This window comes from Clarias gariepinus, chromosome 1 (assembly GCF_024256425.1).
Source record: "Clarias gariepinus isolate MV-2021 ecotype Netherlands chromosome 1, CGAR_prim_01v2, whole genome shotgun sequence".
Lineage (NCBI taxonomy): Eukaryota > Metazoa > Chordata > Actinopteri > Siluriformes > Clariidae > Clarias > Clarias gariepinus.
In genome coordinates, this window is record NC_071100.1 from 47761608 (window position 1) to 47781579 (window position 19972).

General features: G+C 42.6%; 1 protein-coding gene across 1 annotated transcript; it reads right to left on the reverse strand.

Annotated features, from left to right (window-relative positions):
- Window positions 1-3026: 3026 nt before the first annotated feature.
- Window positions 3027-6517, reverse strand: LOC128521715 (mucin-2-like). The gene is made up of 3 exons (XM_053495557.1): window positions 4165-6517; window positions 3710-4107; window positions 3027-3665 (listed from the first exon to the last, which is right to left on the reverse strand). Exons 1-3 carry the CDS (start codon window positions 6515-6517, stop codon window positions 3027-3029), a joined length of 3390 nt encoding a protein of 1129 aa, XP_053351532.1.
- Window positions 6518-19972: the final 13455 nt, after the last annotated feature.

The following is a 19972-nucleotide window of genomic DNA, read 5'->3' on the forward strand; positions in this document are numbered from 1 at the left end:
ATCTCAACATGATTAAATCCAATACATGTTAAGTTGTTGAATTTTATGTAAATACAACATAATTTATTCATATTCATCTTGGAAACATGAAATTATTATGTACAAAACACATATTACATTTTAGTACATGTAACAGGTAGCCATGTTCATTTTTTTGAGTGTAATATCTTATTACTTTAAATGAAGACTTTTGTTTAGTTAGTGCACATAAAGTTTTAGGTATTTAATTTGTAGTAATTTACCTAGAAACATGCATAGCAGTTTAAAGCTTTAACTTTAGAAACTTAAGACGGCCCATGTACTTTAAATCAGGAAATTTACAGTTCAGCACAGTTTTATTGAATAGGAACTGAAATCTACAATCCTACGTGTTTTTTAAAAGTTCTTTCTCAATTAATTTTCTCCTGCAAACCAGCTCACTCATAAAAAAATTGTGATTTGTTTCTAAGTAATATTTCATGTTGACACAGTCTGAACAAATTACCTGAACCAAATGTTTTGTTGTTGCTTCTGTTTTTACCTTTTCTACGTCCTTATTATTTGCTATAAATCACCTTAACAAGGTCTCACAAATGGAAAAAATATAATCCAGGTTGATGACATAATAATCCTATAATATTTCTTTAAAAAGTCATTAAAAAATTTTTTACCTTGAAGCCCATACTTCTTAAATTTTAGTGAATGAGAAATTCAAAATGACAAAGTTACGGAACAATTTAAAAGCGCCCTACCTGCTGCAAAATTCTGCTCTCTAGATTTTTATCCAGCTCCAGAGTAGTTACGAGCCTAGCCCGCAGCCCAATGACTATCGGGTACCCTGCAACAAACACAGTTCGCTTTAAATTTAAAGTAGCTTCAACTTTAACGTCAGATTAATGTGCACTTTTCAGAAGTAATGCATTTTTTATTTTTGCAATGTATAAAGATTTAGCTGAGGATATATAAAAATAGAAAAACTTAAGCACTTTTTTTTTTTACACAATTGTTTTAATGAATGTTGCTTACCCAAAAGTTTTTAAAACAAGTTGTGTCAATGCAAATGCATTCATAAACCTTAAATTCATGTTGATAATGGTCAATGCGTGAAGCAAATTAATGCATCTGAGCACATGTTATCTATGTGGTAAATCAGAGATTAAGTATTTTTGCTCGTACCTTTAATATAGGCCGCTAGCATTTAATGTACAGTACCAGTCAAAAGTTTGGACACGCCTACTAATTCAGTGGTCTTTCCTGATGTTTTTTGTTTTTATTGTTTAACAATGCAAAGGCTTCGAAATATGCAAGAATCTCCTTTTAACTGTTGGTGTTTAAATGATTCTGCTATGTAGGTGTCGATAGCAGATCGTGACTTACTACGTTTTATGTTTTTAAGGGAATGACAGTGTGAATATTGTGTGTATATAGTGTGCTGTGTATATTTGTTGCATGTTTTGTTTTTTTTGCTGTGTTTTGTAACTTGGTGATTTTATTTTGCCTGGGATTTTGGGACTAGACTTCCTGTTTCTGAGGAGTAGTTAGACACACCTGTGACTGAGTTAATGGACTTGTTAATTGATAGCATGGCAGGAAGGAAGGAAAGTCGGGTTTCCTTGATCATTGTATCGCAGTTGTCACTTGTAAACACAATACATTTAGAAAAAAAATTTTTTTTCCAGTGTTTTTTGATGTATTGTGAAAATCAGTGTATCAGCTGACTAATTTACTGTGCTTTGTAATGCATTTTACTTCAAACTGATCCTGAACATGACGAAAAGCACAAATTTTCATTAAAATCATCTGTAAATTTGCGTTTGGGCATCCTTTCTGCTATTCAGTAACCATGTGCCACCCACTGACAGGTAAACTGTTGCTCTCTTTCTTGGCTGTTGCTAAGGGATTGAGGGACTCATTGGCCAATGTTTGTGTATGCACATGACCGACCAATGGTGACATGCAACAAAGTGTGGCCTAAAGAGAAAGGTAAAAGTAAGGCGAAAACATATACAACTAATGATGATTGTACTGTAGAAAGCAAAAGCCAAATCCTGCACATTTTACAAGATTGAGAAATCCTGGCGTCGTGCATTTTTTTTTTATGTCCCAAAAAGAGGTCAGAGAAAAAAAGGTGACTTATGGTCACCCTATCACAACAAGGGACTAAGTGCTGAAAGTTGTAGAAATTTACCAATCATCAGTGGTGAAGGGAAGACTCTGCTGTAGCAACCTAGAAGAAGAGGCTGGAATAGAACCAGAGATAGGATATAGAGCAGAAAAACGCCAGTCCAAGTCGGCAGGCCAGAGGGGAGGTTCTCTGCCTACATATGTGAGTTTCTTTCCAATGGATATATTGCTCAGCAAGTGTGTGTGTGTCTGTGTGGGTGGTCTACAACCATTAGCCCTCGTTTCTGCTTGTGCCGAGGTTGCCATGACGGTGTGGCATTTGCTGGGAGTGAGACAGAGGGAACAGGGGACCTTGTAGAGTGAACCTTGTTGTCTTATTCTTCTTTTCCTTTTTCACTCTTTTTTTCCTGCTGAATTAGTGCATTAAGCATTGGTGGGATTGTAAATAATTAATGAGTTTTAGGACTTGAGGTTGTCTGTGGAAATTTATTTTAATCTTGAGATTTGTTTTAGTTTCATAGGTTATTTATCATTCCTGTAATAAACCCTAGTGGTCATTTTGCTGATTGTTTTATTTTTTATTTTTTATGAAATAGTTGCTCCAACCAGATAAAAAGGACCGTGAGGATCATATAGGCCCTGTAAAAAAACAACTATTGAATGGTACTGTACACTGCTTATGCTTATTATTAATTGCTAGGTTTTCATGTGACTTGTATTGTACTGTAATACAGTAAGTGATAAAATATTCATAAATGATAGACATTCAAAAGGACTTCAAAATATTAGCAGTAATGCAAGAATAAAAAAACTGGTTACTTTGCAGTGGGATTGTTGTTGTAGGGCTTGTGCTTGTACTTGTTGCTATTTTTAGAGGGCTCGGGCTCATGTCCGGCATGCTCGTTGTGCTAGTTTTTGTCGTGCTAGCCGTGCTCGTGGGTGTCGTGCTTGGCGTGCTCGTTGTGCTCGTTTCCGTTGTGCTTGGCGTGCTCGTTGTGCTCGTTTCCGTTGTGCTTGGCGTGCTTGTTGTGCTCGTTTCCGTTGTGCTTGGCGTGCTCGTTGTGATTATTTCCGTTGTGCTTGTTTTCGTTGTGCTTGTTTCCGTTGTGCTTGTTTCCGTTGTGCTTGGCGTGCTCGTTGTGCTCGTTTCCGTTGTGCTTGGCGTGCTCGTTGTGCTTGTTTCGGTTGTGCTTGGCGTGATTGTTGGGGTTGTTTCTGTTGTGCTTGGCGTGCTCGTTGTGCTTGGCGTGTCTGTGTCTGTCGTGCTTGCCGTGCTCATTTCCGTCGTGCTTGTTTCCGTTGTGCTTGCTGTGCTCGTTTCCATCGTGCTTGGCGTGCTCGTTGTGGTCGTTTCCATCGTGCTTGGTGTGCTCGTTGTGCTTGCCGTGCTTGTTTCCGGCGTGCTCATGTCCGTCGTGCTTGGTGTGCTCGTTTCCGGCGTGCTCATGTCCGTCGTGCTTGGCGTGCTCGTTTCCGTCGTGCTTGGCATGCTCGTTGTGCTCGTTCCCATCGTGCTTGGCATGCTCGTTGTGCTTGTTCCCATCGTGCTTGGTTCCGTCGTGCTTGTTTCCGTTGTGCTTGCCGTGCTTGTTTCCATAGTGCTTGCCGTGCTCGTTGTGCTCGTTTCCGTTGTGCTTGGCGTGCTCGTGCTTGGCGTGCTCGTGTTCGTCGTGCTTGGCCTGCTTGTTTCCATCATGCTTGGCGTGCTTGTTGTGATTGTTTCCGTTGTGCTTGGCGTGCTCGTTGTGCTTGGCGTGCTCGTTTCCGGCGTGCTTGTGTCCGTTGTGCTTGGCGTGCTCGTTTCCGCCGTGCTTGGTGTGCTCGTGTCCATCGTGCTTGGCATGCTCGTTGTGCTTGTTTCTGTCGTGCTTGTCGTGCTTGTTTCTGTTGTGCTGGCCGTGCTCGTGTCCGTCGTGCTGGCCGTGCTCGTGTCCGTCGTGCTGGCCGTGCTCGTGTCCGTCGTGCTTGCCGTGCTCGTGTCAGTCGTGCTTGTCGTGCTTGGTTCTGTCGTGCTTGTTTGCATCGTGCTTGGCGTGCTCGTTGTGCTCATTTCCATTGTGCTTGGCGCGCTCGTCGTGCTTGGCGTGCTCATTGTGCTTGTTTCCGTTGTGCTTGGCGTGCTCGTTGTGCTCGTTTCCGTTGTGCTTGTTTCCGTTGTGCTCGTTTCCGTTGTGCTTGGCGTGATCGTTGTGCTTGTTTCCGTTGTGCTTGTTTCCGTTGTGCTTGGCGTGCTCGTTGTGCTCGTTTCCGTTGTGCTTGGCGTGCTCGTTGTGCTCGTTTCCGTTGTGCTTGGCGTGCTCGTTGTGCTCGTTTCCGTTGTGCTTGGCGTGCTCGTTGTGCTCGTTTCCGTTGTGCTTGGCGTGATCGTTGTGCTCGTTTCCGTTGTGCTTGGCGTGCTCGTGTCCGTCGTGCTTGGCGTGCTCGTGTCCGTCGTGCTTGGCGTGCTCGTTTCTATAGTGCTTGGCGTGCTCGTTTCCATCGTGCTTGGCGTGCTCGTTGTGCTCGTTTCCGTTGTGCTTGGCGTGCTCGTTGTGCTCGTTTCTGTTGTGCTTGGCGTGATCGTTGTGATTGTTTCCGTTGTGCTTGGCGTGCTCGTTGTGCTTGGCGTGCTCGTGTCCGTCGTGCTTGTGTCCGTCGTGCTTGGCGTGCTCGTTTCTATCGTGCTTGGCGTGCTCGTTTCCGTCGTGCTTGGCGTGCTCGTTTCCGTCGTGCTTGGCGTGCTCGTTGTGCTTGTTTCCGTTGTGCTTGGTGTGCTCATTGTGCTTGGCGTGCTTGTTTCCGTTGTGCTTGGCGTGCTCGTTGTGCTTGGCGTAATCGTTGTCCTCGTTTCCGTTGTGCTTGGCGTGATCGTTGTGCTTGGCGTGCTCGTGTCCGTCGTGCTTGGCGTGCTTGTGTCCGCCGTGCTTGGCGTGCTTGTTGTGCTCGTTTCCGTTGGGCTTGGCGTGATCGTTGTGATTGTTTCCATTGTGCTTGGCGTGCTCGTTGTGCTTGGCGTGCTCATGTCCGTCGTGCTCGTTTCCATCGTGCTTGGCGTGCTCGTCTCCGTCGTGCTTGGCGTGCTTGTGTCCGTCGTGCTTGGCGTGCTCGTTTCCGTCGTGCTTGGCGCGCTCGTTGTGCTTGTTTCTGTTGTGCTTGGCGTGCTCGTTTCTGTTGTGCTTGGCGTGCTCATTGTGCTCGTTTCCATTGTGCTTGGCATGATCGTTGTGCTCGTTTCCGTTGTGCTTGGCGTGATCGTTGTGCTTGGCGTGCTCGTGTCCGTCGTGCTTGTGTCCGTCGTGCTTGGCGTGCTTCTTTCTATAGTGCTTGGCGTGCTCGTTTCCGTTGTGCTTGGCGTGCTCGTTGTGCTAGTTTCCGTTGTGCTTTGCGTGCTCGTTGTGCTCGTTTCTGTTGTGCTTGGCGTGCTCGTGTCCGTCGTGCTTGGCGTGCTCGTGTCCGTTGTGCTTGGCGTGCTCGTGTCCGTCGTGCTTGGCGTGCTCGTTGTGCTCGTTTCTGTTGTGCTTGGCGTGATCGTTGTGATTGTTTCCGTTGTGCTTGGCGTGCTCGTTGTGCTTGTGTCCGTCGTGCTTGGCGTGCTCGTTTCCATCGTGCTTGGCGTGCTCGTTTCCGTCGTGCTTGGCGTGCTCGTTGTGATTGTTTCCGTTGTGCTTGGTGTGCTCATTGTGCTTGGCGTGCTCGTTTCCGTTGTGCTTGGCGTGATCGTTGTGATTGTTTCCGTTGTGCTTGGTGTGCTCATTGTGCTTGGCGTGCTCGTTTCCGTTGTGCTTGGCGTGATCGTTGTGCTCGTTTCCGTTGTGCTTGGCGTGATCGTTGTGCTTGGCGTGCTCGTGTCCGTCGTGCTTGGCGTGCTTGTGTCCGCCGTGCTTGGCGTGCTCGTTTCTATAGTGCTTGGCGTGCTCGTTCCCATCGTGCTTGGCGTGCTCGTTGTGCTCGTTTCCGTTGGGCTTGGCGTGATCGTTGTGATTGTTTCCATTGTGCTTGGCGTGCTCGTTGTGCTTGGCGTGCTCATGTCCGTCGTGCTCGTTTCCATCGTGCTTGGCGTGCTCGTCTCCGTCGTGCTTGGCGTGCTTGTGTCCGTCGTGCTTGGCGTGCTCGTTTCCGTCGTGCTTGGCGTGCTCGTTGTGCTTGTTTCTGTTGTGCTTGGCGTGCTCGTTTCCGTTGTGCTTGGCGTGTTCATTGTGCTCGTTTCCATTGTGCTTGGCATGATCGTTGTGCTCGTTTCCGTTGTGCTTGGCGTGATCGTTGTGCTTGGCGTGCTCGTGTCCGTCGTGCTTGTGTCCGTCGTGCTTGGCGTGCTTGTTTCTATAGTGCTTGGCGTGCTCGTTGTGCTAGTTTCCGTTGTGCTTTGCGTGCTCGTTGTGATCGTTTCTGTTGTGCTTGGCGTGATCGTTGTGATTGTTTCTGTTGTGCTTGGCATGCTCGTTGTGCTTGGCGTGCTCGTTGTGCTTGGCGTGCTCGTTTCCGTCGTGCTTGGCGTGCTCGTTTCCGTCGTGCTTGGCGTGCTCGTTTCCGTCGTGCTTGTCGTGCTCGTTTCCGTCGTGCTTGGCGTGCTCGTTTCCGTCGTGCTTGGCGTGCTTGTTTCTATAGTGCTTGGCGTGCTCGTTGTGCTAGTTTCCGTTGTGCTTTGCGTGCTCGTTGTGATCGTTTCTGTTGTGCTTGGCGTGATCGTTGTGATTGTTTCTGTTGTGCTTGGCATGCTCGTTGTGCTTGGCGTGCTCGTTTCCGTCGTGCTTGGCGTGCTCGTTTCCGTCGTGCTTGGCGTGCTCGTTTCCGTCGTGCTTGGTGTGCTCGTTTCCGTTGTGCTTGGCGTGCTCATTTCCGTCGTGCTTGGCGTGCTCATTTCCGTCGTGCTTGGCGTGCTCATTTCCGTTGTGCTTGGTGTGCTCGTTTCCGTTGTGCTTGGCGTGCTCGTTGTGCTCGTTTCTGTTGTGCTTGGCGTGATCGTTGTGCTTGGCGTGCTCGTGTCCGTCGTGCTTGGCGTGCTTGTGTCCATCGTGCTTGGCGTGCTTGTTTCTATAGTGCTTGGCGTGCTCGTTTCCATCGTGCTTGGCGTGTTCGTTTCCGTCGTGCTTGGCATGCTCGTGTCCGTCGTGCTTGCCGTGCTTGTGTCCGTCGTGCTTGCCGTGCTCGTTTCCGTTGTGCTTAGCGTGCTCGTTTCCGTCGTGCTTGTTGTGCTTGTGTCCGTCGCGCTTGGCGTGCTCGTGTCCGTCGTGCTTGGCGTGCTAGTTTCTGTCGTGCTTGCCGTGCTCGTTTCTGTTGTGCTTGGCGTGCTCGTTGTGCTGGTTTCCGTCGTGCTTGGTGTACTCGTTGTGCTTGGCATGCTTGTGTCCGTCGTGCTTGCCGTGCTCGTGTCAGTCGTGCTTGCCGTGCTCGTTTCCGTTGTGCTTGGCGTGCTCGTTGTGCTGGTTTCCGTCGTGCTTGGCGTGCTCGTTGTGCTGGTTTCCGTCGTGCTCGTGTCCGTCGTGCTTGTCGTGCTCGTCGTGCTCGTGTCCGTCGTGCTTGTCGTGCTCGTGTCCGTCGTGCTTGGCGTGCTCGTTTCTGTCGTGCTTGGCGTGCTAGTTTCCGTCGTGCTTGGGGTGCTTGTGTCCGTCGTGCTTGGCGTGCTCGTTTCTATAGTACTTGGCGTGCTCGTTTCCATCGTGCTTGGCGTGCTCGTTGTGCTCGTTTCTGTTGGGCTTGGCGTGCTCATTGTGCTCGTTTCTGTTGTGCTTGGCGTGGTCGTTGTGATTGTTTCCGTTGTGCTTGGCGTGTCCGTCGTGCTTGCCGTACTCGTGTCCGTCGTGCTTGCCGTGCTCGTTTCCGTTGTGCTTGGCGTGCTCGTTGTGCTCGTTTCCGTCGTGCTTGGCGTGCTCGTTTCCGTCGTGCTTGTCGTGCTTGTGTCCGTCATGCTTGGCGTGCTCGTGTCCGTCGTGCTTGGCGTGCTCGTTTCCGTTGTGCTTGGCGTGCTCGTTGTGCTTGTTTCCGTTGTGCTTGGTGTACTCGTTGTGCTTGGCATGCTCGTGTCCGTCGTGCTTGCCGTGCTCGTGTCAGTCGTGCTTGGCGTGCTCGTTTCCGTTGTGCTTGGCGTGCTTGTTGTGCTGGTTTCCGTCGTGCTCGTGTCCGTCGTGCTTGTTGTGCTCGTGTCCGTCGTGCTTGTCGTGCTCGTTTCTGTCGTGCTTGGCGTGCTAGTTTCCGTCGTGCTTGTTGTGCTTGTGTCCATCATGCTTGTCCTGTTCGTGTCTGTCGTGCTTGGCGTGCTCGTGTCCGTCGTGCTTGCTGTGCTCGTTTCCATCGTGCTTGCCGTTCTTGGCGTGCTCGTTTCCATCGTGCTTGGCGTGATTGTTGTGATTGTTTCTGTTGTGCTTGGCGTGATCGTTGTGATTGTTTCCGTTGTGCTTGGTGTGCTCATTGTGCTTGGCGTGCTCGTTTCCGGCGTGCTCGTGCTTGGCGTGCTCGGGTCCGTCGTGCTTGGCGTGCTCGTTTCCGGCGTGCTCATGTCCGTCGTGCTTGGCATGCTCGTTGTGCTTGTTTCCGTCGTGCTTGGCGCACTTGTTTCCGTTGTGCTTGGCATGATCGTGCTTGACGTGCTCGTTTCCATCGTGCTTGCCGTTCTTGGCGTGCTCGTTTCCATCGTGCTTGGCGTGTTCGTTTCCGTCGTGCTTGGCATGCTCGTGTCCGTCGTGCTTGGCGTGCTCGTGTCCGTCGTGCTTGCCGTGCTCGTGTCCGTCGTGCTTGCCGTGCTCGTTTCCGTTGTGCTTGGCGTGCTCGTTGTGCTCGTTTCCGTCGTGCTTGTCGTGCTTGTGTCCGTCGTGCTTGGCGTGCTTGTGTCCGTCGTGCTTGGCGTGCTCGTTTCCGTTGTGCTTGGCGTGCTCGTTGTGCTTGTTTCCGTTGTGCTTGGTGTACTCGTTGTGCTTGGCATGCTCGTGTCCGCCGTGCTTGCCGTGCTCGTGTCAGTCGTGCTTGCCGTGCTCGTTTCCGTTGTGCTTGGCGTGCTCGTTGTGCTGGTTTCCGTCGTGCTCGTGTCCGCCGTGCTTGTCGTGCTCGTGTCCGTCGTGCTTGTCGTGCTCGTGTCCGTCGTGCTTGTCGTGCTCGTGTCCGTCGTGCTTGGCGTGCTCGTTTCTGTCGTGCTTGGCGTGCTAGTTTCCGTCGTGCTTGTTGTGCTTGTGTCCATCATGCTTGTCCTGCTCGTGTCTGTCGTGCTTGTCATGCTCGTGTCCGTCGTGCTTGCTGTGCTCGTTTCCATCGTGCTTGCCGTGCTCGTTTCCGTCGTGCTTGGCGTGCTCGTTTCCATCGTGCTTGTTGTGCTCGTTGTGCTCGTTTCTGTCGTGCTTGGCGTGCTCATGCTGGTGTCCATCATGCTCATTGGCATGTCCATCGTTGTGCTTGTTGGCATGCCCATTGTCTGAGTCGTGGGTGTGGTAGGTATTGTCATTACTGTGAAATGTGCAAAAACGTTATTTTATAACATCTCCTAATCAAGCACATTATCCACAAACCTTATTTGTGTTACATTCAGTTTAGACATTTCCTATTCTTAATCAGTATTTATGCACTTTTTTATGTAACAATTTAATTATGTGTACATTTATATACTCCAGGGGCCAGTAACCCAAGACTGGGACAGAGATATTCGGTTCAATCAATCAATCAAATTTATTTATAAAGCACATTTAAAACAACTTCTGCTGACCAAAGTGCTGTACAAATATAGAACAATAAGTCAGCAGGTACTTTACAGGGTATCTACTTAATATTCATCGTTCACTATTACAAACTACAAGACAGAAATCCATGGAATAAAGTAAAATAAAAGTAATAATAATAATAGTAATAAATAATATACACGGTATATACTTAATATTCATCCTTTACTATTACAAACTACAAGACAGAAATCCATGGAATAAAGTAAAATAAAAGTAATAATAATAATAGTAATAAATAAAATAAAACTAGCTTAATAAATCAAACGGAATAAAATGCACATGAAAACGGATGTGTTTTAAGCATGATTTTAAAATGATTAATATTCTGGGCGGCTCTCAACTGCAAAAGGAGGCTGTTCCACAGCCTGGGGGCTACTACCGAAAAGGCTCTGCCTTTGTCCCGGGGAGGTGCAGTAGATGATGATCAGAGGATCGCAAGTCTCTGGAAGGGGGGTACGGAACAAGAAGCTCTGACTGATAAGCAGGTGCAAAATATTTAGGTTTAAAAAAAAGAAGTAATATTTTAAACTGGATCCTGAAAAGTACAGAAAGCCAGTGAAGGGAAGCCAGTATGGGTGTAATATGATCACGTTTTCTCTTCCCAGTCAGAAGGCGAGCTGCTGCATTTTGAACGACTTGTAACCGTTGAAGTTGTGACTGACTGAGACCTATGTATAACGAGTTACAGTAGTCAAGGCGTGACGTGATGAAATCATGAATTACTGTCTTTAACTGTTCAGGGAATATAGTGCTTAACTTTACTAAGAAGTCAAACCTGACTGCAACTGGACCTGACTGCAGCTTTTGACACAGTAGACCATAACATCCTTTTATTACGCCTCGAGATATTCGGTTGGTAAATTCAGTTGATTGGGCATGATTAGGAAAGGCACACACCTGTCTACAGTATATAAGGTCCCACATGGTCACTCTGTCAGAGTTCCAGAGGTGACCATCAGGTTCTTGGTCACCTCTTTGGCTCTTCTCCCCGATCGCTCAGTTTAGATGTCCGGCTAGCTCTGGTAAGAGTCCTGGTGGTTTCAAACTTCTTCCACTTACGGATGATGGAGGCCACTGTGCTCATTGCTCAAAGCAGCAGAAATTTTTCTGTAACCTTCCCTAGATTTGTGCCTCGAGACAATCCTGTCTCTGAGGTCTACAGACAATTCCTTTGACTTCATGCTTTGACATGAACTGTCAACTGTGGGACGTTATATAGACAGGTGTGTGCAGACTGTGTAAAAAAGCAGGTGTCAGGCATCCAGACTGTGTAAAAGCTTCTTTCCACAAGCCATCCGTCTCCTCAAGAAAAAGGGACTGGACTAACACACACACACACACACACACACACACACATTATCACTCAGATCAACTCAACTACCTTAAAGCATTGAGACTGGACTGATAAATCAACACTATTAAACTATTGTACACACCAACCTGCAAATGCTCTTTTGCACACTATTCATCAATTGCTAATTTGCATAAACTATTTTTGTTTTATGCTGCTACTTACAAAGAATGTTTACTGTTTACTGTTTCTCCTCCCACCACCTCAAATCATTACCTCATTACCACAAAGTATTGAAATGTCATGTTGTCACATTGTCACTCTTGTTTGCACATTTGCATGTGCACTTTATGTTGTCCCTTTTGTATGAAAATGTACATACAGATGGAAGACAAGCTGTATTCTACTTTTACCGCCGCGCCTCACGGCAACAGCATTTGGGTTTGTGCGTTTGCTGGCTTTTACCGCTGAGTGGCACCATATAACTATAGACTGAGGCCTCAGGCCTTAGTTAATTCTCTCAAGGATTAATGACCCGCAGCTCGTCTAGAGCCGCACGTAGTTGCAGATAAAATTAAGTGAAACATTGTTATTAAACAAATTTATAATCACAGTACTAAAATTACAGTATAAATTTAGAATTTAAATGAAATTAAATTTTATTAGGATTGAATTTAAGCAACATAAACATTAGTACAGTGAGCCTTTAGATTTTATCTTGTGTAAATAGAAAAGCTACTGTACGCATGTAGGGTTTTGTGTCACCTATACTTTGTATTCTTAAAATTTGTAGCAGATTTTTAAACTAAAATAAGTGAAACTAAATAACCATAAAATTTAAACACCGTCAGGATGTTCTACTGCGTCAGCAGACATCGATGTCATTCCGCAGCGCCTGTGTTTCGCATTATTATGAGAATGAAATGCAGTAGGCTGTTATGATCATCATCATTTTATTTAATAAATAATAAAAAACATTTTAACAAATTACATTTTTACATCCCAGTAGCGCCCCCATTGCTCTATACCACCGCCGGCAAAACCTTTTGAAGATGATCAATATATTTATTGCACACAATTTTGGTCAAGTGATCTTTCCAGAAAGTCACAGTGGCCTGAAGAAGTTCATCTGTGTTCCGTGGCTTAGCCTCACGTCTGACAAACTCCTTCAGCGCGTGCCAAACCATTTTGATCGGGTTGAGATCAAGAGATCTGCATGTAAGGAATACAAGTTAAGAGAAATTGTCATGTGAACATTTCATAAACAAGTTAATCTAAAATAACAGAACACAGGGCGTAAGAAACATATTGGACTGGTATTTTTACCCACTTGATCACCGCCCCAGCAATACACTGTCTTGTCACTGTATGCTTTGGGTCATTGTCTACAGCGTAAATTGAAACAAACGATATAAAACACATTAATGATTCATGAACACTATAAAACACATATTTCACTAACAGAAATGACAAAATATTACAAGCTTGTTATTTTTTACTTTGGAAGAAGCGATGAGGTCCTTTAAAGTGTTGTTGAATTTATGGTGCCAGCGCAGAGTTTATTATGCTTTCTTCGTAATTATGCCGGTCCATAATTCCTGTGGATTTATAGTAAGTTGAAATTCAGTCATATTAATCAATTATTTAGCTACTGTATTTCCTTAAGTAAATGTGCTGTACAGTACATTATATTGAACTAACCTTCAAAGACAACTATTGGTCCTGGTCCCTGATGGGATATGGTCCCCCAAACATGAAGTTTTAATTGCAGGAGTCCGGCAACGATAACGATAATGTTGTTTGATCGTGTCGTTGGAGACATGAACACCTATCAAGAATGTCCTGTTATCAGAAAAAGGTGTCCTGCTATCCACAAAGATTGATGCTCATCTCAGAGGAAATCCTCATCGTGGTCGATAGTCTGGCAGAAAGCTCAAGCTCAGACAAAGTGATAGGCTAGTATTTAAAAAGCCACCCATCCACTTTTTGAGACCAGTGATATTGGACCCACTCACTTTTACCATCTATAATTTAGCGCGTACTATACAGTATGTCAGTCAAATCCATTCGACTTGTGGAATGCCCTAATAAATAGTATACAAACATCTAAATAAAAGCTTTAAATTCGAGCAGTGTAGTTTTTTTTAATATGTTTGGTTCACAATGTGTTATTTCTGTAATTAAATGGCTGCAATGTCAAAGCACCGGCGCAATTATTTGAACTTTAATAATGAAAACAGCCAGGCTCCACAGTCCTTTTCAGTGAAATTGTTGTGGTGGAGAGCGTCACAAAAAAGAGGAAAAACTCATCATACAGACTACCACTTGTTCACAGTTTTACTCTCTTAGCTCGTTAATCTGTTATTTATTTGAGTTTAATATTTGGTGCATTTCATATGTTTAGACACTGTAGGATATGTGATAAAATAGGATAAAATCACATAAAAATCACATAAAAATACATTCCACTGTATATGCAATCTTTTGATTTATTACAGTTTTATTTTACTTTATATATGAGCTTACCTATCTGCTAATCTCCCTTCTCCTTCTTCTTCTTTTTTCTCTTTCTTAATGTCCTGATTCTAGTTGTGTGAACTAGTGAGGATGGGTGTTAACATTAGGGCGATTAAACCCCTGTAGAATGTATGGGGATTAAAACGAAGAATAGATTCTCAGGTATGGGCTAATGCTTAACAGTTCTGCAATTAACGTTCATCTTAAACAAAGCATGATCGCCACACTTGAGTTAGCTTAAAGTGGGGGATAGCTCCTTATTTGCATGTTGTCCGACATTGGAAAGCATAAAGAAACACTAAAACAACAACCAGCCAAAGTGCGAACGATTAATGAATTACTGTAAGAGGCCCTGATGATACAGCATGATTATTATTATTTAGTACAACAATTAACCTTTAAGCCAAATGGAACCTGTATTTTCATGTTTTATGCTGATCACCGTAACTTTGACTAGTTTGAATAGTTTTTGGAAATTTTAAAATGAATAAATTACAAGTTAAGTCAACTTGAGATTTTAAACATCAATGTAAAATATTTTGTTTTAATGGTTTTGACTAATACACATTTTTTCTGTTTTCCAACGTTGAACTTTTGTGATTTTTACGATGACCTTTTGTGATTTTGAATTTAATTGAATTTTGGTGGAACATCCTCTTCTTGGTGATGCCACTGTGATGGCTCATTTAATGGCCTTTGTAGTGTTCTTCGATATATCAAATCCTTCAGCTATCTCAGGAAGCTTATTATAAACTATGGATGCAATAGTTGCATGACTCAGAGAAGTTCCAACATAAACACTCACTCACTCTCACTCTTCTGTGTATCTTCTATACTGCTTTATTCTGTATTCAGGGTCGAGGGGGTCTGAAGCCTATCCCAGGAGGCTTAGGGCATGAGGCAGGGTACCCATCCATCGCAGGACACACACACATACACACACACCACTGGCAATTTGAGAGCGGCAATTAACCTAACCTGCATATCTTTGGACTGTGGCAGGAAACCCACCAAGCACGGGGAGAACATGCAAACTCCATGCACACAGAGACGGGAATGTAGCTTGGCCGGGAATCAAACCCGGAAGCTTGGCCGGAATTGAATGTGAATAGTTAATTATGAGCAAACTCACATGACCAATTATAAAAGACTGTGCACATTTAAACAGGTTCATGTAGTTTTTTTCATGTAGTATTTTTATTCCATTCATATTTTGAAATGATCTATTCTGGTTTAAAAAAAAATGAGTATAGTATCTAGTTAAATTAGGTTTAACTTTTTTTTTTCCTGAAGTTATATTAAAAACTACAACAACAAAAAATGATCTTCCTTTCAGCAGGTGTAGCTCTAGTATAATGATACTGTTGTTGTCTGTATAAACTAGCAAACATCTACACTATATACTTTGATACCTTAGAAATTGCTAATACTCTAAACGTTCTAATTATTGGTAGCTCTGGGAAAGAAATGATGAAATGATTACCAAGTATTGTAGCATGAGGAGAGTCTGTAGTTGCTTGTTGAGCTTTGGATAAAAGTATTTTAAAAAAGAGACAAAAACATTATTTACAAAAAATCCATTAAATGTACAAAATACCTTATACATTTACAATAACCTACAAACTAAGATGTTTGCTCTTAATGAATGGATAGTTGCTAAGAGAAATGTCTCACGGTTTACAAAAAACAATTGCATGGATGAGCCTTCCTAAGTGAAGTGGCGTTTTTTTTTTTTTTTTTTTGCCTTCAAATTAACTACTATATTAGTATTTAAGCAGTTTTTATTTGAAAAAAAAATCCAAATATATATTGTGTGTGTTCATTTGAATGTAAAGTAAAGAAAACCTCATGTTTTTAAGATGATCTCATCACCAGAGGGTTAAACCAATACCATAATTATTAATTATAAATTAAATGTTAATAGATCTGGAAATAAGCCAATAAATAGTAAATAAAATAAAAATAGTAAAACTAATTAATTAAATCTTTATTTAACTTACCAGTTATTCCATTTGTAAAAAAAATTGTTCCGACAAAAAGAATCGAAGGCAACATGTTTTCTGTTAATGCTCTTGCTCCTGCCCAAGGTACCTGTGTGTATGTGTGAGTGCGTGTATGAGAGAGAGCATGTATAGTGTTTATAAGACCTTCTTAGGAAGCATTCTTATTTGGCTAATTCCCAAATATCACACATGACAACACAATGGCAATAGTTCCAGTATATCAGCTTCACAAACACCACCCACAAATTACTACGCCACTCTTAGGAAAAGGATATAAAGAGATTGTATAATTTTAACGGCAGAACTGAGAATGCTGTTGAATTATCTCATTGGTTGAAGGGTGTTGACCTGATGGAATGTCTTCAGAGTGAAAGCATTCTGCAAACCAGAAAGAGCTTAATTGCAAGAGGCAAACACTATTAATGACAAAATGACTCCTACATTCTTAGAATTGCAGAAAGGCATGGGCGAGATATTAATAGCAATATACTCACTCACTCACTCATTGCCAAGAGACGAAGGTAAAAGTGAAGAGGAAACAGAAAGTCCAAGATTTAGCTCAATCTTCTTTACGGAAGGTCGACTAAACTGCCGGGCCTCCAGGACTGCTGTGGGTTGATGGTCCTGAGGATCTGGTCAAAAAGCAAACAGGACTTTCTTTCCAAGAAAGTCTAGGACAGGGGTGCTCAAATGTAATATTTAAAGTTTCAGAAGTATTGGTGATAAGCAATTTACTTTTTTTAAACTCACTTATACAGTAACTTAAAAAAAAAAAAGCTAAATACCTTTTTGAGACAAAGTACCATTGTAGAACTATAGAGGAAATGCCCATATTTAACTGCTATCAGATGCTTAAATCAAAGCAACTCAAACTTTAAAGCAACTTAGGTATAAAATTTAATACATTTCAAGCTAGTGCAAAATAAATAGCACTGTTTGCATGCAAATTTTTGCTTATGAGCCTAAACAGATCCATATTCTACTGTATCAATAAAAAGTTTACTGATATTTTAGATAAAAAAAAAATCATGTCTACTGTAAACAAAATACACTACTCACAATAAGTTAGGGATATTGTTATTTACATGAGTGCTTTTTCTACCGCTTTTTTCTGTATTCAGGGTCGCAGGGGCCTGGAGCCTATCCCAGGAGGCTTAGGGCATGAGGCAGGGTACACCCTGGACAGGGTGCCAATCCATCGCAGGGCACACACACATACCCATTCACACACTACGGGCAATTTTGGGAAAACCAATTAGCCTAACCTGCATATATTTGGACTGTGGAAAAAATCCACCAAGCATGGAGAGAACATGCAAACACCATGCACACAGAGACGGGAATCGAGCCTGGCCGGGAATTGAACTCGGACCCTGGGGGTGCAAGACGACAGTGCTAACCACTACACCACCGTGTTACCTTCCTGATAAACTCTAGTTTATGATATGATATATGATATGATATATGATGATTCGTGAGATCAGGGTTTAGCCATTAAAGGAATTCATTTATTTGTATGAACTTTACAAAAACATTATAATGATCATGTATAGTATATATCCCAGTGTTTATTCAAACATTATGAAGTTTACTCAATTTCAAAAAATATAAACAGACTTGTACACTTAACAAACTGCTGTGTTAAAAAACTACACAACCATAAACCAGCTGGGTCACTACTGGACAGAACACATGCTGGTTGGTTCGACCAAAGTGCTGGGGTTTACCATTTAACCTACTGTAGAAATCTGGATTGTTCATTTGCCTCCACCAGTGGGTAAAATTGACACTCTACCTGGGTTAAATGTTAAAGTGCTTGGTTATTTTACTTGACCCCATCTGTGGTAAAATTGACACTCTTGCTGGGTCAAGTGTTACTCAAGTTCTGGGTTATTTTATTTGATGTAACCGTGGGTAAAATTAACACTCTTCCTGGGTTGACACATTCCATTTGATTTAGTAGATAGAACCATTTTGTTTTTAAAAAAGTTCCAAAATGTACACAATGTCACATAATCTTAATATATTCTCACAGAATAAGAAAATAGCTCAATAAAAAAAAAACACATTTCTCTCACTCATCTTCTATACCGCTTTATCCTGTATTCAAGGTCGCAGGGACCTGGAGCCTATTCCAGGAGGCTTAGGGCGCAAGGCACGGTACACCCTGGACAGGGCACCAATCCATCGCAGAGTACACACACATGCACACACCCATTTACATGTACACACTATGGGCAATTTGGGAACGTCAATTAACCTTACCTATATGTTATTGGAATGTGGGAGAAAACCGGAGTACCCGGCGGAAACCCATTAAGCACGGAGAGAACAGAAGCACCATACAAATAAAATCCAACTGAATTTGAATTTACTTTAAAATGACAATAAAACAAAAACAATTAAACTTTAAAAAATATTTTTAATTAAATGTGATCTGAAAAAAAAAAATTTCCTCAAACATTAAACAGATGAGGACTTATGTCTATCAATCTGATTTACAGTATGCTGTAGAAACTTTCAGGTGGGAAGACATTGCTTTGTGTAGTTAACATCAAAGACAAAAAAAAAAATTAAAACAAATATTAACAGCCTCCACCAAAGAGTCTGTATCAATAGCATTGCCTCCAATAATGGCAAAGGTCTGTCATCTCCTCCTTGTCTCATCCCCAAGGAACAAAACGTGGAACAATGCTCCAGTCATCTCCATATTTTGCAGATATCATTTCCATTATGTTGATCCTCACCTGTGGATTACACACCATCAATTAGTGTTGCAATATAACTAACATTTACGTTAGTAATTATTTAGTAATTTTATGAAAGTGCGCTCTTATTCCAAAACACTCGTAAACCTATAATTCCTATAAGAAATAATGGAAAATCAAATTATTCGTTCCACAGCCCAAAAAAATAAATACATAAAAATAATTAATACAAAATTTAAAGTAAAAATAAAACAAATTAACCTGCACTTTACCTTTAAAAAAAAGTTAAAATAAATCCCGACAGATAAGTGTTTCCGTTTATGTGCGCAGGCACTGTGTGCGTATGTGTTTGTGTATGTGTGTGAAGCTAGTCACACACACGTACACAGACATTAACGGAAAAATTAGCAAGGAATATCGCTAATGACACTTAAATGAGCGCATACTAACTGAATCACTGCTGTATAGTAAAACAAACAAATGAACCTGCACTTTACCTTTAAAAAGAATCGCAACAGCAGTGTTTCTGTGTAGAGCAAAGTGTGTGCGCGCGTAATTTGACACAGTGCTGGTTCACACACACTCTCTCAAAATGGATTTTTAACCTCTAATAAGACTTTCTTTTGCTTTACATGCGCGCACACGTGTGTTATAGTAAACATTACACGGATATTGATTATACCAGCAAGAGACAAGCACTAAGACCCAGCGGGGAGATGATTACCCACAATCCCGCAAAGAGAGAAAAAACGTTAGCTCAGTTATAATCACATGACGCTCAACGTCAAAACAAGAAGCGAATGTGTGATGCATGATACTCAGTGCTCGTAGACCAAGACATGCTTGTTTTTCAAGTCAAAATTTATTAAAAATCTTTGCTCGTCTTGCAGAACACTCGAAAACCGCGTTACTCGCAGTCTGAGGTTTTACTGTAATGCTGATTTTTTCTTGAATATACACAAAAATATATAATGTGAACAAAAATTTAGTGTATTATTCTAAATAATTTACCCCACAATTTAACGTGTGAGGGATAACAGGATATGGCGCTCCATCTGGATTTAATACAAAATAATCAGCCCTTTTTAAATTCTCAACAAACCCTAGATGAATAGAATATTCAAGTGATGAATTTACAACAATGTGAGACTTCATAAGGAAGATATAGCTCATTTTGAACCATTAACTTTTTTAATAATTTTTTTAATAATAAAAAACAGAATGACATTAACACAAATGTGATTTTCCCCGTAAATGTGTATGATTTTTCTCTTATAAGTGTATGATTTTTCCCATAAATGTGTATGATTTTTCTTTTATAAGTGTATGATTTTTCCAGTGTACACGTTTTTTCTACGTGTATACGCATTTTTTTTCCTGTGTACACGTGTTTTTTTCCGTGTATGCAACTACTTTTTCCCGTGTAAGAAGTCTTTCTCGTTTAAGTTGCAAGCTAAATGCTCAAGCTAATGCGCAAGGCATTATGGGATTTCGAGGCTGACGAGCACACAGTACTCACAGAACCACGCAGCTCCAGGAATTATCATGGTGGAATATACAGTAAATTATAGCATGATAACATTATAATTTATTACTAAATTTGAAACTGGACACACTTACCAGGTATTATTTATTATGTAATATCAATTGGTTGTTACTGTTTAGGGT

Bases quoted from the DNA above. Each gene is read 5' to 3' on its own strand.
- LOC128521715 (XM_053495557.1), bottom strand. From the start codon at position 6,517: ATGCCAAGCACAACAGAAACAATCACAACGATCACGCCAAGCACAACA. The intron at 4,108-4,164 runs GCACAATGGAAA...CAAGCACGACAG, and splicing joins AAGCACGACGAGCGCGCCAA to AACCAAGCACGACAAGCACG. The intron at 3,666-3,709 runs GCAAGCACTATG...AACGGAAACAAG, and splicing joins AAACGAGCACAACGAGCACG to CACGACGGAACCAAGCACGA.